Source organism: Saimiri boliviensis, chromosome 10, assembly GCF_048565385.1.
Source record: "Saimiri boliviensis isolate mSaiBol1 chromosome 10, mSaiBol1.pri, whole genome shotgun sequence".
NCBI lineage: Eukaryota > Metazoa > Chordata > Mammalia > Primates > Cebidae > Saimiri > Saimiri boliviensis.
Genome location: NC_133458.1, coordinates 71,091,310 through 71,114,951, shown reverse-complemented (window position 1 = coordinate 71,114,951; position 23,642 = coordinate 71,091,310). Strand labels below are relative to the sequence as shown.

Sequence of the window (23,642 nt, the reverse complement as noted above, 5' to 3'; positions counted from 1 at the left end):
ACCTTTTTGGCTGTCACCGTGATCAAGCTACTGAATTCCTCTGAGCCCCAAGGATCCAGTTGGCACAAAGTGAATGCTCACCAAAGCTTGACTGTCCTTTCCCACGGCTATTTTCTTCAGCTTGCTTGATCTCCCCTCCCCAACTGGACGAGGCACCTGTTTTCGGTCTTCTCTCTTTACAGTTGAAGGGAGCAAAATGAGGCGCTTGGCTCAAGGAGAGCAGCCCGGGCAGTGTGGGCTGACCGCGAGCCACGCCTTCAGTGCACCTGGTCTGCCCAGCGGGTTGCGGACCTGGCGGGGAGGGGCGGGACTGGCCAGTACCGGCGCTGTGTGAGCGGGGCTGCAGCTGCAGGCAGGCAGAGTCTCCTAGCCCGTCAGTGTCTGAGCCCATCCATCCGTCTGTCCCCAACCATGGTGAAGTTGATCATTCTCACTCTCTTGGGGCTGGGACTGGCACTCTTCAGGAACCACCAGTTTTCTTACCAGTAAGTAGCTTTTGGTGAGGGCTGCAGCCTTCTTCCTCCTTACCCCCTGACAGCTCCATGAACCCCCAGAAAGTAGGGTCCAAGGCTGTTAACAGAACATTTACAGGCAGGTGCTAGATGCACACTGCGTGGGGTTTTCAGAAATGTTTGTTCAGCCATCATGTGTCACTTGAAAACAAACCCCTGCTCATGGCTTGAGACATGGGATAAGGAGGCAATTGCCGTGAGTGTGAGTGGCCAGGTTGTCAGTACACACGAATTAATTTTTCGTGAAGATTTGTATGCCCTGGCTACAGATTCACTTCTCAACCCAGCAAGAAACTAACCAGGTGGGAGTTCTCCTGATATTTTGATATTTTGTGAATTAGGGAAAGGAATCCCATCCCTTTTGCACCTTGATGGCCTGGCATAGCAAACCTTCCAGGCTTGAAGATTCTCAGTTTGAAGCTACCACAGCAAAACTGCATGTGGACCTGAGCAGGTGGGAGCTAATGTGTGCTGTGATGACCTGCTTTCGTGGGGGCAGGTGGGGAAGAGGGAACCCTGGAGCCAGCATCTGATGTCCTGGGGTTTACCTCTGCCCCTTAAGTATGGGATTTGAGCAAATCACTACATCTCTAACCTTAGCTGCTTCATTAAACTGGAAATGGTAATATACACCTGCCTGGGACAGAGTAGCTATTCAATAAATGTTAGTTTCTTGTTTCTTTTTTAAGTATTTAACAAACAGTTAAGGGCTATGTAAGGGGTTTTAAGAATGCATCAGAAGTTTCATAACTTTTTACGGGAGTTCAAAGTCTAGAGATCATCCTAGTCTCTAAGGCTTAGTCAACAATGCCTTATTTACACTAAAGTAAAACTTAATGAAAAGTAAATATAAAAAAATTATATGATCTTCTGGACTAATTAGAAGCTTACATTCAGAATGTGTTTTTACTATTTATTGTGGAGTCTTTTTTTTCTAAGTTTTTTTAAGTAACAGAATGCTAGAAAAAAGTAAAAAGCAGTTGGTAATCTTGGCTTTTAAATCATGGAAAAATTACAGTTTGTGAGTTTTCATTAGTCACAGTGCTGTTGGCTGCCAAAGGAGATTATAGGTATAGATAAAAACACATAATGATTGGGTGCTGAGCCTCCTCGAGTGGCCCAGACAGAGGAAAGGAGGAAAATTGTACTCACTGTTGGAAGCCCCTAAAACCTAGCTACTCAACTGGGTCTGGGGACCAGCTGCCTGACATCACCTAGAGGCTTCCTGCCCATGCTGAATCTCAAGCCCTACCCCACACTGTTGAATCAGAACCAGCATCACTGAACAAACTCCCTGGGGGATTAGAGATCATGCATCTGCTCCAGGGAGAGAAGGGAAGAGATGATATCCTGAGGCCTGCATCAGGAGTGACCCAAATCCCCAGGGTAGATGCATCCTTTTTTTTTTCTTCAGACTTGGAGTGTATATGTGTGGGGCTCACAGGAAGCTATATAGGTCTAGGCTGGAGGGAACTTGTAGCAGCATACAAGGAATGCCTCCAGAGATTTCTGAGTTTCTTAGGTGGGAGCAGCACAGAGAAAGGAACTGAGAGAGCTCCCCTAGACCACGAGTCTCTTACCCATCTTTGTAATCAACCGCATGTGGCCTTGCAGAATATGCTCTGCACAAGTCCAGGGAATGCCTTGGACGATGGTGAAAACGGCTCCCCTCCCCAAACCCCAACTTGGGCTATGGAATGTTGCAGCGCTACATCTGTATGGCAGCTTCCTTGACCCTACGTTGCCAGTTGCAATATGTGAGAACACTTGAGTTCCTCTTCTCAGAAGGAAACCACAAAGCTAACATTGGGCCTCTCAGTGTATTTCTACCATTCCATGCTTGCTGTAGGCAACACACAGTTGTGGGAAGAGAGTAGTGGTAGATTCCTGATGACCTGAGCTAGATCTCATTTCTACAACTTTCATGTTATCACTTTATTCCAGAAGAATTCCAGCCTGTTTCTCCACCTGAAAATTAGGAAATAATAATACATATTACAGTGCATATATATACATATATTTATATAAATATATACATAAAAATAAATGTATACACATATACATATATAATAAATCACACATATATATTCATATGTGTGTGTGTGTGTGTATATATATATATATATATATATATATATATATATATATATAAATCAGGCATATAGCAGATATCCTATAATTGTTAGCTTTTATAGCTGTCATATGTGATCTCAAAAATCCACCTATGAAATCTAATGAGTGATACTTAAGTATGTATTATAATCAGACCTCATTGAAATTCTGAGATAAGGACAAATAATCCTCCAACCATACAGTCTCCCCTATGAATGCAACCAACACCATCTTCTCGGTCTGATGTACTTGTCTAGTATCACCGCAAAACACTTCAGTAGACATCTGCTGAGCACCTTCTCTTTGCAAACTTTGTGTTCCTGCTAGAGGTTATAAGAATGAATAGGATGCAGTATTCACTCACCAATTTTAGAGTTTACTGGGAGCAAAAGATCAAAAACTGACAACTGCAGTACAATATGGTAAGAAAGTTGACAGATGTGTATGTGAAGGTTCTTGAGGATGAACTAAGGCATTATTAATCCCAACACCAAAGACTAGGAGAAGCTACAAAGCATCATGAGTAGGGGTCTTCCCCAGGGGTACTGGAGAGCCCTCTCTTACATCTTCTCTCATTTCTTGATCTCTGTGAGTACTGGCTCTTCTTCACCTTCTGCCATGAGTGGAAGCAACCTGAGCCCCTCACCAGATACAGATGCCCAATTTTGAACTTTCCAGTCATCCAGAATTATAAGCCAAATAAACATTTTTTTCTTTATCAGTTGTTCAGCCTCAGATGTTCTTTCATAGCAACACAAAGCAGACTCAGACAAGTTCACAGCAAAGGCTGTGTGATTTCTGCACAGAGTTCAGAGTCTAGTGAATCAGAGACATATCTCAGGCATTGAACCTTATCTCATAGGCCCAGAACATTTGGACTTAAGCCTTTGACAAGGTATTTCCTAATACACTGAAGATTAGGTAGAAAAAATATGAGCTGGAGGATAATAACACAGATGGGTTAGTTTTGAGGTGCATCTTCCAGCTCTTAAGCAGTGTTATCTGTAGATTTTTCCTGGTTAGAGAACAAAATGTGAGCTTTGCATTCATACTTGAGTTCCAATCCCTGCTCAGCCACTTCTTAACTGTTATGAAGAGCATTCTAGGTGAAGGGGAAAGTGTGAGCAAATAAAAAGAGATGTGAAAGAGATATAGGGAAGAGTCCTTGGTATCTTTTGTGAACCCATAGGTTTGGGGACCCTTGTGAGCCAGGCAGCATGCATATTCTTCCCATGTGGTTTTGAGTCTAAGAAAGTGACTTTGACCAACCTTGGTGTTTTTCACAAGTGTTGGCCCATTTAGTGATTTTACATCCTTTAATCTCTCCTTCCATGCCAGTCTTAGTGTTTTCCTTGGTTGTGACTATCACCCTTAACATCTTGTACCTGTCCTTCTGTTCCTTGAGGGCATGCTGCAAATATTCACTACATGGGGTTGTTTTTAAATGGTGGATAACAAAATCAACTTAGTAGATAATTACCAACATTTTAAAATAAATGAAACATAATTGAACAGAAAAATTAGGAATGAGTCACAAAGATGAGGGCGAGTATTGTTTTGTGAACCTTGATTCAGATGTGTATGTATATATGTGTCCATGTACTGGGTGTTCATACCATATAAAATACTTTTCCTAATGTGAGTCTCAGTCTGAAAAGTTTGTAAGCCACTGTTCTATCACTTCCCCTTTTATTTCTTTATTGTGGATTTTTGCAATTATAATGTCAGATTTCCATTTTTGAAATGCTTTTCCATTTCTCAGGTCATGGGACAGATTCCATCTTTCCTTTGAAGTCTTCTAAGTTCACATCTATCAATTGAAAACCACAATCTCATCACAGACCAAGCCTTCTTCATCTATTCACTCATCTCTGTATTTCTAGTACCTAGACTGGTGGTTCTTTACTCTGTGCGCTGGGACAAATGGCAGTACTTTACAAAGCAGATTACTGGACCCCACTCCTTGCCTCTTAGGTCAGATTTTCTTAGAGCATGAAATTGATAGCCAGTGGTTTGATGGTAGGAACATACTCATTTTTTTCTGAATGAATGAATGAAAGCCCAATCGCCCCCAAATTCCTATCATTTATTACCACATCAGTAAGAATTTTATCTAGCATTTCTGTTATCCCAGTAACCCATCCTCCTCCTCCTGTGAGTTCAAATCATCAGAAGTACAAATAAATTTCTCAGCCTATTTGAAGCCAAATAAGATTTCTAGGGATTTTTGGATGATTGTCACTACTTGCTATGACAATATCGTATCACTAGTTCTCAAAAAAAAAAAAGTTTATTGTTTAAATCTCTTGGTTGTGCTGATGTCTTTCAAATGCCACATCAGTTGCTTTGCTCTGTTCAGACAGCCAGCTGGTACTTCCCTGTCACATCTGTTCACTTTTCCTTTGTCCTTTACTCAGACATTCCCCATGGTGTTTATGCACTCATATGTAATAAGTTGCCCCTGTGTATGTGTGCGTTCATGTGTGAGTACACGTGTGTGTGTGTGAAATGCCTTTTTACATGCAGGCCTTGTGTATGGTTGTCTGAAGTTACAAATCCTTTCAACATGCTTGCATTTTTCAAGTGCTACATCATAAAGCAGATGCCCAGTTCAGGTTGTGGAGTCAGACTGGGCAGATGAGTAGGAGGCTGCCCATCTGTCAGCAACTCCAAAACATCAATGGAATAAACTGGAACCATGTTGCCATTTACCCAGGCTTTCCACCTAGGAGTCCTTACACACTGATGAAATTGCTCCTGTTCCTGCCAAGGTATACAGAGCCCTGGAGAGTATACTATGTATCTCTTTTGTATGCCTATTCAACTCTGCTAAATAAATAGTAAATATTGTACCCAGAGTTCCCCACCTGTCTTGCCCTGGCCTTGCCTGGAAAAATTGCAGATGGCAGGGACCACTAACTCTGGAGTTGAAACTCAGGCAACGTACAGTGCAGGAGAACTTGTGGTGCTGCTTACCATTGCAACTTAATTATAATTTCTGAATAGTTTTATGTGTGTTTTATTTCTTTCTTCTCCACAGAACACGGCTTAATGCTTTCCGAGAGGTAGAACCCATGGAACTTCCTAAGTGTAATTTTGTTAAAGGAATTGGTATGTATGTGAGAGGAAGAAGGGTCTCATTTGAACTTCTAATATTTTTTTGCTCTTTATGTGATTAATGTGCCTGTTAAATTTTATCCAAAAATAAAACTTTGAACCATGAGAGTCAATGGTAGTTAATGATAAATACCATGTTGCTTGACTTTTGACTTCACCAATATATTGCCAAGGTGTTGGAAGTTTTGGTTGTTTGTTTTGGTTTGATCAATTGAGCCAAAAAAAAAAAATAGAATAATGTTTGATTCCATGGTAATCTAACCTGAGGAGATGGCAGAAGAGGGGAGGGTGAGCCAGATAAAGCAGTAAATAAAGTTAACTTTTCAAAGAAAAGTTCTGACAGGCCTTTGCAATTACCACAAGGCTTCTCTTTATGTACCTCTCTTTTGATATCGGAGAGGAAAATTTTTTCCAGAAGCTCTCAGCAGATTTCCTCTTAGATTTCATTCCTAAGAACTGGAAGACAGGCTGTTGCCCTAGCTGCAAAGGAATCTGGGAAAGTAATTATGGGGCCTCCAAGGTGGGATGCAGGCCCTGTCAGCAAAGATCAAAGGGTAGGGGAATTGCAACTGGGAGGTAACCAACCAGGCGAGTCCCTGGGCTCAGCTCTCCAGCTGGTGTTTTGCTTTTGTTATGTTTTGGGTTTTGTTGTTGTTGTTGTTGTTCCTTTAGAATTATTCATCTCAGTTGGTTAAGTCTCAGGAGGCTAGACCAGAAGATGTAGTATCATTAAATTTCACTAGATACCTTATGGTGCAACTTTTTTCTAGAAAAATGACATTGATATCAAATATCACTGGGTTTTTGAAAAGCATACATTTCAACTAAGTATATAAATACCTATCAGATAATTCATTTTTCTCTACATAAATTGAAATGTTAAAAATTTACATGTACTTAAAGTATAACTTGAAGACAGTGATATTTTACTGATGTTTATAATTAGTAGTAAAAATTCATATTCTTGGTCACCTAAAATATATCCCCATTTTAACTCAAGTATTTGGAATTTGCTTATCTTTTCAATTTGGCTTTCCAAAGGTTTTACTGATTTGGAACTATTAAGTATAACATATATTTGTAATTTACCCTGTATCTTTAGAAAACAGCAAGTTCTTTTCAAATAATCATGGCTTTTGTACATCTTGTAAATTTCCATGAACTTTAAGAGGATTCAGTTTCTGAGGAAAAAGTTCTAGTTCATCAATTTAAAACAAATACACTAAGTGTAAATTTTAATTACACTCGTTAATGTATTAATATATTTAAAATTTCCATATAGTCACATTCATCAGTTCGAATAAATGAAAGAATGAATTATTCTGAACCTATTAAATAAGAGTAATACATAGCACCAGTTTCAGGTGAGGTATGATGAAGAAATTGATCCATTTTCTGCAATGATATGAAACAACCTGTACTTTTTATTCTCTTTTCTGGTAGAAACTGGCTCTGAAGACTTGGAGATACTGCCTAATGGACTGGCTTTCATTAGCTCCGTGAGTGCTTTCTTTTACTTTCTGTGTTCTAGAATGTTTTCTAGGACCTGCAGTTTAAGTCTTTCACTTAGGCTTTCTGTATACCAATGCCCACTTTCAAATAAAATGAGCAGGTATGGTTTAAAAGACAAACTGTGTATGCATTTACACTAGTGCTATAATTATGATCATGTGTGTTCTATGCATATTTGTGTTCTTGCATCTACAAGAACACAACTTGTAGCTAAGGTAATATAACTCATATTACCTTAGCTTCTATTGCAGAAATTTGTGAGTTCAATGTATTCAAGAATGGTTTTCCCATTCAACTATCTATTCCCTGAAGCACTTAAAATTGCCATATTCAAATATTTGCTAAATTAAGTATACATTTAATATATATTACTTCCCATGTCATTTCAACTTTTACATTTTTTAAAACATCTTTCAGATTAAGCCCTTTAATTAAAAATTGTTGATAAGTCATCCCACAATTCTCAAACCTTGAAGAGAGAATCTACCATATTTGTTGAAACTCTCCTGCATATAGATTGCTATGGTAGCTGAAATAGCACAAAACGAAAGAAGTCCACCATCTGGTCTAGGGATCATAACATAACAGAGTTGATAGGAAACAATAGACAATCATCCAGCCATTTAAAAATCTTTGCTACCTCTTGAATTTATTTAGTCCAGTTTTCTCTTACGAAGACGGTAGACTGGTCATCCTGGAAAGCAAGGTCTTGCAAACCTTTCTTAAGCAACATAAGGCATATTTCAAGCAAAATCTTACTGGGAACCCAATATATAAAACAACAGCATTGTTGTTTTGATTGAAGGGTAAGAAAGAAGGAGTTCCTCTGTCCCACTAAAACTTTATCTTTGAGATGCTTCCAAGGACCTACCAGGGAACAGTTTAAAAGCCATGACCAATGTTCTCTCTGTATTACTTGCTTATATAATTGAGGGTTATTATTAATTGCTGCTTTGGTCTGCTCTTCCATTTTTGATCTTTCCCCTGGGCTGGAAGCTGTAGTGTGGTGCACATATGACTTTGCTGCAGAGGATGAAAGGTTTTGTGTGGGGTGGCCTAGTGGAGCATGTGGCTTCCAGAAGACTTCTCTTGGGGACCCATCATACAAGCTAACTAAGAGGCTTCCTATGTGGCCATCTGGCCAGCCCTGTGGTTAGGAGCAGTCAACATGAACCCATCCAGCACCTCCATTAGCATTTGAAGTACTGGTATTGTGCTTGATTTTTCTCCTCCATGCTGTATAAGGGATTAAAATATCCTGGAATAAAGAGTTTCGACCCCAAAACACCTGGAAAAATACTTCTGATGGACCTGAATGAAGAAGATCCAACAGTGTTGGAACTGGAGATCACTGGAAGTAAATTTGATTTATCTTCATTTAACCCTCATGGGATTAGCACATTCACAGATGAAGGTAACAATATTGACTGCTTATTAAAATCAAAACCAAATTTAAAACAAAAACAGAAAAACATGCCAATAAATGAATTATTTTTTCTCATTAAAACAAAGCATAATCATGAATAATGTTCTTACTCTGGGTTTTAAATTTACTCCCTATGTTAATTGAACCTTATATTAAAACTACTTAAATACTTGAGAATGCTAAAATATTTAAGATTTGTTAAGCACCTAATTTTGTAAAATACCAACATTAACATTATCCCTATAATTACCATAATAATAATATCCAGCCCTGATCATCATAGCTTTTCCATTTTAAACAATTTTCAAGACTCAGGAATTTATAGCAACAGATTTTTCTAACCCAAGGCACTGTAACCTATAGGTCCAGTGATGGAAAATCACCATGGTCAGCTTTCTGCCGGCCCCATCACTTCAGTGCCTCCTGTCTCCTGGTTCCTCTGTTCTGTGTTCAAAATGCTGTTCTGCATGTTGGCCCTCTTCAATATAACTTGTCGGTGCTATCCTTTATATCTTTACCCCATTTATCCCTCTCTATTTGCTGTCACTTCCTTGTCTCTGTATTAATATTCAGCCCCAGTTGGACATGGTAGCACCTGAATGATTTAAGAAGATTCAATGCCCAGGCCTCAGCTCTATAGATTCTGATTCCATTGGTCTGAGAAAGGCCTGGATCACAGTACTTGTTAAAAGTTCAGTTGATAAAAATATAAGGCCAGGGTTAAGAGCCATGTTTATGCCCATTGCCTCCATTTTATCAACAGATGATCCCTCATGCAGTTCCTCTTCTGGACTTTCCCCACTGTGGATGGCTAAAATTGCTACCTTGAGAGTCATCAATGATGTTCCTATTAACAAATCTCCTCTCTTCCTTTCCTTCGTCTCCTTCGTTCCTTTGTCCCTTCCTTCCTTCACCTCCTTTTATGCTGTTGACCACTTTCTCCTTTACAAAACTTGCTCTTCTCTGATACTGCAGTGCACTTAGCCATTCCAGTTCTTCCAGTTCTTATCTTACTGTAGGTTTTCTCCCCAATTCATTGTTTTGTCACTCATTGCCACTTCCCTGAGCACTACCTCAGAGGTTTGATCTTTTATTTCCTCCCTATTTTCTCTATTTCAGAACTTTCAAACCAGTGCCACAGTGCCTGCTTTCTAGGAGAACATCTCCAAATAGGGGAGTTATTATTATTTTCATTGGCCCTTTACTTTAAATGCCGCAGGTGCTTACTAGACTCAAAATGTTGAAAATGATTTTCCATTTATCTTTCCTTCTCTTCCCCATATCACTCACACACACACACACACACACACACACACACACACGTCCCTTTCAGTGGACTCTCCACTTATCCACCCACTCATCACCATTGCATTTTATTCTAAAAATATTTTTAAGTGCAAAGAAATATAGTGTTTGATGTGTGGATACTTTTTAAAATAAAAATGAGGTAATATTACACAACCCCTGCTATAAATTGCTTTTGCATTAAACACTACATCAAGGACTCCTTGATATGACAGCACATTTGCAACTGCTTTGCTGAGGCGGTTGGGGATTGGGCTGTGTGGGAGCACGGTAATACAGCTCATCTGCCGACAATGCTTAGGTTGCTCCCACTTTTATGCTCATTGCAAACAATGACAAAATAAACTTTCTTGTACATGTATTTTCTGTAATTATATCCTTAGGATAAATTTCTAGAAGTAGAATCCACTGCACAGAATGTGAATCCAGGATTTAATCCTCAGTTGAATTTGATTTCTGACACCCTCATTCCTCAGCTATATTCAGGGCCTTTGGATACTTCCTGTTAAATGCCTCTCATGACCTTTCCTGCCTTTTATTGCCAATGGCATCCTCTAGGTCCAGTCCCTTCTCTCCATGTGCCTGGATTACTGCTGTCGCCTCAGATCATGTTATTCCCTAGCTCTAATCCACCAGTGAGCAAAGCCTGGATCTTCACCTTAAGCCCTAACAAGACTGATTCTGGCTCCCTATAGCTTCAGCCCTCTCACTGTCCCACTCTCTCTTTCCTTCACTCTGTTTCCATCACAACCTCACTATTGAATGAATATGTCCAGGAAGTTCTGCCCCGGGGCCTTTGTACACTTTCTTCTCTCAGCCTGGAATGCTCTTTCTCTAGATATCCACATTATTCACTCTCTTATTTCACTTAGGTCTTTGCTCTAACATCCCCTCATTAGACAGAACATGCCTAACTCCCATGAAGATAATACTTCATTACTCTCTATTCTTTTACCTTGTTGTATTTTTCCTTTGTAGCATTTAACACCAACTAAAATAACACTTGTTTGCTGAATGGGTTAACGAAAAGCATCTTAGCTGCCTTCTCTGTTCAAATCTCCTTAGTTAAACCTGCCAAATTTTGCATCTTAACGTGGTAAAACCCTGTCTCTACTAAAAACACAAAAATTAGCAGGCATGGTGGTGGACACCTGTAATCCTAGCTACTCAGGAGGTTGAGGCAGGAGAATCACTTGAACCTGGGAGGCGGAGGCTGCAGTAAGCTGAGATTGTGCCATTGAGCTCCAGCCCAGGAAGCAAGAGTGAGAATCCGTCTCAAAACAACCAACCAACCAAAAAAATCCCACCAATTTGATCATTTCAGAGGTTTCAAAAGACTTCTTTCTTAAAGCAAAGACCATAATCTAACTTTGTCAACTCTGATCACACATTCTTGACCACTTAGACTGGTCTCCTTTGTGTTTTTAAAGTCCCACTGTCCCAAGGAAGCTGCTTTTGTTTGCTATTTCTCAGATGTTCTTCTGTGGAATTTATCATCTCACACTGTGTAAATTACACCTGAGCACACCTTCTCATATTGGGAGTTCCCTAGATTTTTTTCCCTTTCATGGCAACTGTGCATCTTGTGGAGACCATTTGAACTGGAAAACTTAGAGTTCTTTGGAGTTTTAGTGTCAGTGATACTCATTCTTAAGTTGAGATTTTTTTTTTTCTCCTGTGGAGTTTTGGGTTTTCAGAGACTGTAACTGGTTCTTCCTTCAGTCACTTTTCTTTGGAACAGGAGCAATCACAAATGCTTCTCTCTACAAAGAAATGAAAATATTCCTTCTGCCTGACATCCTAAGTACTAGCTGGAGGTGGGTTGAAATTGCTTTTTGGAGAGAGGGTTGACAGCTGAGAGCTCAGTTAATGTTTCATTTTTGTTTTTAATCTCCTCTCAGATAATACCATGCACCTCCTGGTGGTGAACCATCCAGACGCCAAGTCCACGGTGGAGTTGTTTAAATTTCAAGAAGAAGAAAAATCACTTTTGCATCTAAAAACCATCAGACATAATCTTCTGCCTAAGTATTGAGATGTATCAAATTTCTATTTCCTTTTAGCTGTAGTGGATAGTTAATCCATTTTTAGTTTTTCCTTTTGACCCCAGAGTAGGTATGGCTGTTCAACTCTCATTTCTAATCACAGACTCCTCCAGATGCCTTCTGAAGAACCTTTTGAGGTCCCTCAGAGACTGCCCATTCTTTTCCTCTATTGTTTCCTAGGCTGGTTGGATGCTGGCTCCTGGCCTCAGGATCTTCATTCAAGCTATTACCAGGAAAAAAATCTTGCTCTTCTCCAGAATCAGACTTAATATTTCATACCCAAACAGGCTTCATAGACAAATTTGACATCATGAGCTTCTTTATTTATATTAAAAAGTAGACTCTTAGATGTTTCCGTGAATTAGAAACACAGACCCAAAGGAGACCCAAAATCCAGTGTAAGACCTCCTTAGACTGCCTCCACTGATGTTTGGTTGCATACAATTTATGCAATAGCAGATCTATGGTACACTGAACGTCACCCTAGGAGCCTTGTTGACGTAACGTATGGTGAAATAAAACACCCAAGGATCCCTAATCGCAGTCAACTTCCTCACATTCCCTATAAAGATTTGGTTTGTAAGACTAGTGATGGATTTAGGAGAACAAGATGACACTATCTTCTAAAACATTTACTTCCAAATGATTATGATTTTCTAGAATCCCAACCTATTTTTATATAATATCTGTACAGCATTTGACTAACTCCATATTTGTAAATCTAGATTTGTACTCTAGATACCTAGTTAAGGGCCTGGTATGTAGTATGCACTCTATATTACCAGGACCCCTTCCTCTTCTTATCTGGTGGTTTGAGGATGAGGAAACTGAGATTGGAGAGAAATTGAGTTACTGGATGAGAGGCAATCAACACACTAGTGGCCAAGTAGGAACTCCAGCTCAGGTCTTCTTCTGCCCCGCTAGGATGAGTAAAAGGTCAGAGAACAGCTTTTGGTGGGAGAGTTTACTCATACATTCATTTAACAAATATATTTTGGAGAGAGAGTAAGGTCACTGAGTGTTTGGAGAATGTGAAGAACACCAGGATTTAAAGTAGGGAAAAGTATGTTGAATGGAGAAGCTAGGCTAATGACAATACTACTAATAAATGAGCTTTCACTGTAAGTCAGGTGCTACACTAACTAATTCAGATTATTTTATTGATGTTTTACAAATACTTTCTGAATTAGGTGTTATTATTCTATCCATTTCGGATTTTTAAAAAGTTGAGGCCTGGAGTAATTGTTAAGTTGCTCCAGATGACATCACTAGTAAATGGTGCAGCTGGGATTCTAATCCTGGTAGCATGAGTTCAGAGCCAGTGCTTCAAATCACTACAAAATGGTGAAGAAATGTACAGGTTTTAACAATTAATCTTGGAAATCTCAGATTTATCTAAGTTTCCAGGGTTGTAGTATTTTTTTCCTGAGCCAGTTGCAAAAATATTAGCCTTAGGCAGCTTAGAAGGAGACTGAAAATAACCACAGTGCCATAATTAGCTAGAGTTCTGCTGTCTCAACCCAAGGATTAGCTGTGTGTGTTTTTTGCTTTGTATTTTATGATTGTTTATAACATTATATTCCAATGACCAAATCTATTATAATTTAAACCTGTTATTATTCATATATCACAACTGTTATTATTGGTCATTTATTGTATGCCAGGCATGGTGCAAAGGCACTCTGCATCCCCCATGAAAACTATGCATTCATTATTTCATTTTATTCTTACCCTAGCTTTTCAAGGTATACAGAGAAAACTGAGGTTCAGGAAAGTGGCTCAAAATTTAGTGGCAATGCTGTGGCCCCACATTGTAAGGACAGCAAGCAGTGTCAAGATTCAAATGACATCCATCAGATTTCAAAGCTATTACTCTATTACCCTTTAAAAATTTGTTGTTTATTCATTTTACTACATCCCCATATCAACAATACAAGGCTATTGTTTTAAACCATTCCACTCTGCTCCTTTCTGTGAAAAACAAATGATAGTTAAGCATACTAATTTCAGAAATTTACTTTTAAAACAGAGAGAGCAAAATCAGATTGCAGATTTATGTCTGGAGACTGTTCAGACTAATCCTAAATCCTGAGACTTTTTTTTTTTAATGTAATAGTGGCTACCATTGATTGAGGGTTTATTAAATGTCATGCTCCCTGCAAAGCACACAACAGGCCTTGTCTCATTGTAATTCCCACTGCAACTCCACAAATTAAGATCCTGACTAACCTTAGTCTTCTACTAATGAGTTATATGACTTTGGGAAAATCATTTAACCTCTCTTTACAGATGAGAAAACTGAGGCTCTGCATGCCTCTCTAACTTGCCTAAGAGCTCAGAGCTGCATCAGTGCTGATGCGCTGGCCATGATGCCCTCTGCAATAGAGCAGAGATAATTTTCTCCCAGATCATGGCCCTGGGGAACTTCCATCACCTCAATCAGCAAAGAATGACTCACTTATGTGTTCACTATTGTACCTATTAAAGCAGAAAAATAGACTCATATATCTTATGTTTTCAGTAACAGAGAGAGAATCCTAATCAGAAAGGGGAAAAAAAAGCAATAGCTTTTTTTTCTATTTCTAAGCATTCTTGATCATGGACATTTTATTCAGTTTAGAATCACAAAATCTTAAGGCTGCAAGATAGACTAGTCTATCATCCTACTTTAACAGATAAGGAAACTGAGGCCCAACATGTGAAAAGATTGATTTTTCTTAGATCACAGAGCAGAATAGTAGCAGAGCTTTAAGTAAAATGCAAGTATCCAGGCGGCTGGTTCAGTGCTTTTTCCATTTCTTATATAGTTAGTTCTATGTGGGCATAGATATGTGAGTGCATTTTTGCCTTGACAATGATTTCTGGCCTAATTTAATTTCTACTGAATTTAGTATATCTACACACAGACAGACAGACACACACACACACACACACACACACACACACACACACGACATCACACTATTTTAAGATATATATAATAGGATTTTTATGTTACAGTGCTATAATCACCTCCTCAGATTTCTTAGACCAATGATTGTCTTTAAGGATTGTATCGGCAAGACTAATTTTATATTAAGTCTATTCCATATAGCTAGCATGAAGGCTCCATCCCATATCTTGATTTTAGGACTAAACAGTGATGAATCCTAACTAATAATCCTGTAATGTTCAATACCCTCACCTCATATATTATGTGTGTACGTTTTCATTGCAGTTTGAATGATATCGTTGCTGTAGGACCTGAGCACTTTTATGCCACAAATGATCACTATTTTATAGACCCCTACTTAAGATCCTGGGAGATGTATCTGGGTTTAGCATGGTCATATGTTGTTTACTATAGTCCAAGTGAAGTTCGAGTGGTGGCAGACGGATTTGACTTTGCTAATGGAATCAATGTTTCACCTGATGGCAAGTATGTGAACTCTTTGAAATGTAGGGGAATTACTCAGATTCTCAGTGACATCTTGGAATATATTCTTTTTAAAAGTAATATGATACATTTTAACATGTTATTCTAGTGAGATAAAATTAGGAAAAATGTAAAATGTCTTAATTTTTCTAGGAGTAAAATTTATCAAACCAAAAATGTCTTTGTGAAAGCATACTGGTTTTATTTCCTTTTTGGAAAAAAGTACATTTTAAGAGGGGGAACTGTGATGAATCTTTAATATGTCTAAATAGCTTTGTTTTGAGTAAAGATTTGAATGTATAATGAGATTCTTAGTATGCAGGTAGACACATATCGGTAGTGCGGGTTTATGACAAGGTAAGGAACTTGTACCAAAATGTAAATCAAGGCAATACTTCCTTCATTAAGAATGTTTTACTGTGAAAAACAAGTCAGTGTGCCCTACCACAAACAATTTGCAAACCAGCATTGGTCTGGGATGGCATTTTGGGTAGTGTTGGTATATACATGAATTATCTATATCCATCCATGTATATGCCCTTTCTCATCTTGTGTCCTCATCAAGGGTTTCAGAGTCAGTAACATATGCTTAGAAAGAGTAACAGGGGCCAGGTGTGGTGGCTCATGCCTGTAATCCCAGCACTTCAGGAGGCCGAGGTGGGCAGATCACCTGAAGTCAGGAGATCGAGACCAGCCTGGCTATCATGGCAAAACCCCATCTCTAACAAAAATATAAAAATTAGCTGGGTGTGGTGGTGTGCTCATGTAATCCCAGTTACCAGGGAGGCTGAGGCTGAGGCAGGAGAATTACTTGAACTTGGGCAATGGAGGTTGCAGTGAACTGAAATCGTGCCACTGCACTCCAGCCTGGGTGACACAGCAAGACTCTGTCTCAAAAAAAAAAAAAAAAAAAAAAAAAAAAGGGACAGCTTTTAATTATTCATATCATTGACCAGATTTTGAGAATAGAAGATAATCAAGCAATAATTTCTTTTTTTGCTGGCGGGGATGCATAGTGCTTAGACTAACTCTAGATCTCTATGGGATATGACTAAAGCCACAGGATCAGGACCAGACTTAGGACAGAAGAGGAGGAAGACTTCTGTCAATACAGGCCAAACAGCTTTTCTTCTCTCATATTTTCTTTGGACTGAAACAAGGGGCTGCTGTCAAAGGGTTTTCCTGCAACTTTCTCGAGAGAGAACTCACTACCCTCTGAAATGCAGAACCTGGGGCTTGATACTAAATTGACAAACCAAAAGAGAAACCGTGTAATGCATTTTATTCCCAGATACTAACAGTTGGTGTTAGGGCTAAGTTCCTTCCATACTGATAAGGACAACTACATCCCCTCTTTCAGAACTTTTCAGACATTAAACCCCTCTGTGCATTGTAAACTCACTGAGTTCTTTCAGAATTTAGTGTATTTGAGATGGGTTCCATTTTCCACTCCTTCAGCAAAGTTCTTCCCTATGAAGTTATTACAACTTGTCTGTAATCTCTCCAGTTGTGTTACTTCTAGTACTTGATGTAGCTCTTTCTTCTTTTGAAGGTATGTCTATATATCTGAATTGCTGGCTCATAAGATTCATGTGTATGAAAAGCATGCTAATTGGACTTTAACTCCATTGAAGGTAAGATGTATTAACACTATAAGTTTGCAGGGTGATAATTAGATTCTAATTGATTTGTGAAATTAAATGTGAAGAAAAAAGGATTGCCTAATTGGAGTGTGTGAGAACCAATTTTTCACTCCTTTATTAAGAGTCATTAGCATGGTTATGTGTTTTTTGTTCATTTTTACTCAACTGCAGAGTGGGAAACAGCAAACCACACATCTCACCTGGGAACCTTGCATTCTTTCAGCTCTAGTGAATTTTAAGCTTGGCATTGTGTTCCCAGACCCTCCTTCCATCCCCCCCTTCCTGCCTTTCTTCCTTACTTTCTCCCTTTTTCTCTCTCCTCCACCTTCCTTCCATCTCTCTTTTTTCCTCTATGTTGATGGAACAGACAAGAAATAGCCTCAACTTGTACTTACTGCAGGGCCGCTCACCACAATGTTTATGAATCCCACATGCTTACAATGCCTGCCAGGTGACCTGGCAGCACGGTCACCTCTCTGCATTTACCTCCAACCATTGTGTGTCCCTGCCCCCACCTCTCCTGCCACTGTCTCAGAATGGGGCATTGTTCCCTCTGCTTGGAGGAGTGGCCTTCCTCCAGATCTCCATGGCTCTCTCCTTTCATTTTTTACTAAAATGTCACCTTGGTCATCAAAACCTAGAACTGCTTCCTTCCCCTACATATTTTCCCTCATCTTTCCTGCTTTATTTTTTCATTCAGCACGTACTGCTAACATACTACATATTTTATTCATCCCTTTTATTACCTGATTCCCCCACTAGGGTATAAGCTCCACAAGGACAGGCCGTTTTTCTATTTGCTCCTGATACAATTCGCTTTGCCTAGTTGGCACTTGTTAAATTACTGTAGTGGGGCTGGGCATGCTTCAGGGTTTCACCTCCTGCCCCCACTAATTCTGGTGCAGTATGAAGATTGGAGTCAAAAGGGGTGAAACACAAAGGAGAGGACAGGGACCAAGAGCAAAGTGGAGCCCTGTGAAAGCAGCCCTCTATGTCTGAAAAACAAGATGTTGCTCTCCTGCCATAAATGCCCATTGCAGGAAGCGCTGTCAGCGCCAACAGTATGACTGTTCCTGTCAGCACATCTGAGGGACTGTCATGAGGGGCCTCATTCAGAGAAAATTACCTTGAAGCAACATCAAATGTAACATCGTGTTTGACATTAAAAATCACTGGCAGGACTAGTTTGGTATTAGCTCAAGTAAAATGGAATTTCACACGCTCATACTGACTGAGGGAATAAAAACAAGCTGTGGTTTTAACAATAGGTACTTCTAGAAAATGAGAGTTAAAGAATTTCATGAGAGTAGAACTGAGTCTAGCATACATTCATCACAGAATGTCAGGCTCTGCCTTCACCAGGGCGAGATGGAGGACAAGGCCAATTTCAGCAACAGACCATGCCTGTCTCTCGTTATAAAACCCCCAAAAAGGTTATTCATAGACTGTAATGTTATTCTTTCTTTTGAAAGATGGTCTTAATATCAGTTAATTAATGCCTGAGTGTGCCAAGTAATTTGATAAACTAGCAGAAGCTAATCTTGAATTTGTGATGAGGTGTAGATGGGTTATTATTCAGCCTTAAAAAGGCTGAACAATGTCCAATGGGATATTATTCAGCCTTAAAAAGGAATGAAGTTCTGAAACATGCTACCACATGGATAAACCTTGAAAACACTATGCTTAATGACATAAGCCAGCCACAAAAGGATAAATATGGTATGATTTACTAATAGGAAGTGCCTAGAATAGGCAAATTCATGGAGCCAGAAAATAGAATGGTGATTACTAGGAACTTGGGGAAGAGAAGAATAGGGAGTTATTGTGTAGTAGGCACAGGATTCATTTGGGGCTGATTAAAAGTTCTGGAGAGGAATGGTGAGGACGGTTGCACATCACTGTGAATATACTTCATACCACTGAGTTTTACACTTAAAAATGGTTAAAATGTCAAATTTTGTCTATATTTTATCACAATAGAAATAATACTCTCCTCTCTCCAAAAAAAAATTCCAGGACTTAGTCAATGAATTAGTCACACTTCAGTGAACCTCCATTCACAAAAACCTGGAATATTTGGTAGCAAGAGAATACAGTTTTTTTCCAAAGAGAGTAACTTATTCAGTTTTCTTGACCAAGGAATGCAAAATTTTCCAGTTGCCTTTGTGGGAGTGTGAGATGCGATACACAGGGGTCTCTCAGTGACTTAGCATGGTGAGGAATTACTTATTTGCAAGGCAAGAGTTCATCGCTGGACTCAGAACAGGCTCCCTGCTGAACTGTCAGTACTTCCGTGGCAGGAGCTGTGTCTGCTGGGTACCTGGTGCTCTCCAGGTGCTGCATTCCTTGCAGAGCTCATGTAGGAGCTTTGTAATTGTGTGTTGAATGAATGGGACTCCAGGTTTCTGTGTCCTTCTCCCACTCCCATCTCAGTAGGTTTCATCCACTGTGAAATTCACCAATTGGTGTATTGCTTCCAAAGATAAGAGCAGAACCCTGGAGCAAACATTTTCTCCATTTAAAGAAACTATTGTATTAGAGTAGTGTGATTACACTGGAATAGATGGAGGTTTAAGGATGGAGAAAGCGTGGAGCTGATTTTGACCAGGGGATGTTTGCTCAGCAGCCTCCTGTCTTGCCTGTCTCAGGGGTAAGGAAGACTGATGGCTCTGCATGGTGGCAAGAATGAGACTGCCACGATGCTTGAGCCCTATAATCCCTCCACGGGCATGTGAGGACAGCTCTCATTTTAAGTAGGAGGCACAGGGAAGCGTTGGTTTTCTGCAGCAGCCTGTCCATGCCCTGGCCTTTGCAATGAGTCATGACCAGTTATTTACAGGGTCTCTGGGCACTGAGGCATGCTGGCCTCTGAGGTACATGGTAGATATTATTTCTCCAACTGAGAATTAGAGGTAAACAAATAGATGAGCTTTCTCTCTGGTAGAAGGCAGCCAAGATGATGAATGGTAGAATTAAGAATCATTGGTATTATTTATGATGCTGATACAAAGCCTCGACAGCAATCTGTGCAGTCATCACATGCTTGCAACTTATATTTAGAGAATAAACAGCAGAAGAACAGGGAGTTTAATAACATCAGGAAACTAAAGAACAAACTTTTTCTCAAATCCAAGGCAAAAATAAGACCCCGGGTGATCATTTCTTCTCTGGCTGCACAGCCTATGATTAGCCATTAAAGAGTCCACATTTCATTGACGTTCTTATCAGAAGTGAATCTACATTTTCTGGTTGTTTTATGAATGCTTATAAAAATATCATTTGCATATGCCATTTTAGAAGGAGCTGTTTTATGCTGCACTGAAAACTTTTTTTTTTTTCAGTTTAGTTCATGCACAGATGCTAGTACAAATGATTTCGTCTAACTTTTAAGTCTTTCTTGGCTTTCTGTATCTTCATCCTACCCTACTCTGTCCTGAAAACTGACAAAATACTAGAATAGATGAAAGGCCAGAGGAATTTTGGGAGTCCTATTGAAATGGGGGCAGAATTATATCCTTGGAAGAAGCAGTGTGGTGACCAAGGACAAGAGGAAACTTTTCTCTGATATATTTTGCTCCATCACAATTTTGTTTTACTTTATGTCTTGTTCTCTCCTTGTTGTTAATCTTGGAAGTCTCTCAACTTTAATACCCTCGTGGATAACATATCTGTGGATCCAAAAACAGGAGATCTTTGGGTCGGATGCCACCCCAATGGCATGAAAATCTTCTACAACTCAGAGAATCCTCCTGCATCTGAGGTTAGTTTTAAAAATCAACCAGATGAGTGACTTTATTACCAGCTACTGTTTTTTTTTTTCAGTGAAAACATAATTCTCAATTATATGTGCAAATAAAAGGTGGGACATGGATAGATGATCCAAATGATCAGAAATAAAGACTTTTGGAGGTGCTTTAGTCAGAGTCTAGGCAAGAAACACATGGCACACTTAAATTGGATAATTTGAGGGGAGTTTAATCAAGGTACTATATACAAATATGTGGAAACAGTGTAGGGAACTCAACAGAGGATAATGCAGTACCCCAGGGCTAGCAAGGGAGGAAGGAAATGAATACTGGAAGCCAGAACAGGTAGACTGTGGTGTGTGGAGAAGGTAGCCTGAGAGGAAGCTGGCCTCTGGTTGAGGGTTCCTCAAATAACATAATGATGCCACACTGCTATGGTTTAATCATTCATCTGTTACCTGCCTTCCTTTTCAATTCCCCCTTCCTGTGTGGCAATGCACAGGTCCATGCAGTGGACTAGTCCTGGAGCACACTGGCCAGCCTCTCTAGATCTTCCTGCAGCATAGCAAGATAAATCGCTGGAATTATTTTGGCTTAGAAGATCTCATCTTCCATCTTAGTTACAGTACTCAAAGACTCTACTTTTGTGCCCATGGTTTATTCAGTGGACTATTTTGGGTACAAATAAGAATTTTCAACCTACTTCAATATAGGTATTAACACATTTGCTGAGTTTTCAGTATCTACTAAGTATACTTATTATATACATTAAATGTATATCATTTTGACATATTTGTCTACTGCTGTGTATTGTTAAAGCTAAGTTTTAAGAGTCTGTCTTGCCTGCCCAACAGGAAAAAAAAGTGTTAAAGCCTGTATCTTGGGTTAAAAGAAAAAACGACTAGAAACTAAATGTATATTTCCATTTACATTATGGCTCTCCTACCTTTTATCTCTAGGCTTACAGGACAATTGTGATCATATTTAATAGCAACCCTTTGTGCCTTTTGCTAGTTTTTAGCTATTAGGGTTGCCGAATGGTATGTTTAATAGAATTGAAGAAATGTATGCTGTGGAGTGTTCGGTGTTCAGAACTGAGCAGAATGTCAGATTCTAATTTGTTCCTGCTTGTTCGCTTATTTGGTGATCTTAGGTCATTTGCTATAGCATGGATTTGTGTTTGTTGTTCTGGAAAAAAATACTTCATTTCTAATGACTGATCTGCAAAGGAATAGCAAAAAATAATAATTCATTATCTAATGCACTGCCCCTAGAAGAGTGATTTAGTTTTATTAAAGGGAAGCTTAGTTAAGCCAAGGTGCACCATCAACTATTTCTCTGTAAGTGGCTACTACATGTTAATGCTATGGCAATTTCCTAAGACATCTGTCTTTGGTGCCTGCTGTTTTTAAGAGGTCATATTAAACACTCCCACAGACCCTTTTATATCCAGGCACCGGCCTTCACAGTCTGACACATTTGATATTTTGTGATGTAGATATCCCTTCTTCAAGTCACTATATATTATTGAAAAGGCTTAATAATAGAAAGATAGAGTGGAAGGGAAATTTAGAGATAATCTAGTCCCACCCTTCTCCTTCTACAGATGAGAAGCAAATGGTAAGTGGAAGATTCAAGACATGACCCAGGTCTCCTACCTCAGTGTAGTGCTTTTCATACTAAGTTGAATCATATGCGATTGCTATTTTTGACAGCCAGAATGATCAAATATTGGCTATTTTTGGTTTGGCTATTTTTGGTTTGGCTAAATTACGGTTTGCTTAACAGGATACTATACTGTTATTAATGATACGATCATATTTATCCTCAATTAAGTGAAGGAAACTGAACTTAACAAAATTTTATACATTTAGAGATGGGAGGTTAAGTTCAGAATGCATAAGTGTGGGACAGAGCTGTGGTCTTTTGGACCACATTTTTTTTTCTTCGGTTGCTACATTTTAAAAACCAGGAATTAAGTGTAAACATCCAGTTCTCTGGTTTCTCTTAAAATACATGAAAATGGACCTGAATTACCACATGGCAACAATTTGGTGGTTGCTGAGTGTATTAGTCAGGGTTCCCTAGAGGGATAGATCTAATAGGGTAGAGATATATGTAAACGGGAGTTTATTAAGTATTAGAGCTAATAGGGTAGAGATATATGTAAACGGGAGTTTATTAAGTATTAACTTACATGATCACAAGGTCACACAATAGACTGTCTGCAAGCTTGAGGAGCAGGAAGAGCCAGTCAGAGTCTCAAAATTGAAGAAGTTGGAGTCTGATGTTTGAGGGCAGGAAGCATCAGCACAGGGGAAAGATGTAGGCTGGGAGGCTAGGCCGATCTGGACTTTTCATGTTTTTTTTGTCTGCTTTATATTCACTGGCAGCTGATTCAATTGTGCCCACCCAATTAAGGGTGGGTCTGCCTTCAGCAGCCCACTGACGCAAATGTTAATCTTCTTTGGCAATATCCTCATAGACACACCCAGGATCAATTCCTTGCATCCTTCAATCCAACCAAGTTGACACTCAGTATTTATCATCACACTGAGTAACAGCTTCCTCCCTCCACATTTACTGAAGACCCCACTGCTCCCTAATGTCCTACATCCAGGATGTGCCACTCATTTGCATTTCCTGCCTTGTCCCTGTAGGTCTAGATACTCTCCAATTCTGCTGAAGATCACTTGAGATCAGTACCCATCTGTTCCCAAATGAGGAAACAGGTGTGTTAAGTGTAATTTTGGAACAAAATAGGATTTATCTCATTGTATGAGATTATATGGCTTTTTACGTAGGATGA

At 39.3% G+C, this 23,642-nt stretch overlaps 1 protein-coding gene across 4 annotated transcripts in view; it reads left to right on the top strand.

Moving 5' to 3' along the window:
• The first annotated feature begins 298 nt into the window (after positions 1-298).
• Positions 299-23,642, top strand: part of PON1 (paraoxonase 1) — a 29,263-nt gene continuing 5,919 nt past the window's right edge. For 3 of the 4 annotated variants that reach the window (XR_012512124.1, XR_012512123.1, XM_003921224.4), the window contains exons 1-8: positions 300-485; positions 5,665-5,735; positions 7,185-7,240; positions 8,499-8,667; positions 11,886-12,012; positions 15,247-15,447; positions 16,997-17,078; positions 20,722-20,847. Coding sequence is in view for 2 of the 4 variants with exons in the window: in XM_003921224.4 (XP_003921273.1) it covers positions 412-485; positions 5,665-5,735; positions 7,185-7,240; positions 8,499-8,667; positions 11,886-12,012; positions 15,247-15,447; positions 16,997-17,078; positions 20,722-20,847 (906 nt within the window). In the remaining 2 variants the exon portion in view is untranslated. Of the gene's footprint in view, positions 486-5,664; positions 5,736-7,184; positions 7,241-8,498; positions 8,668-11,885; positions 12,013-15,246; positions 15,448-16,996; positions 17,079-20,721; positions 20,848-23,642 lie in introns of all 4 variants that reach the window. The other variant, XM_010345488.3, reaches the window with a different exon arrangement.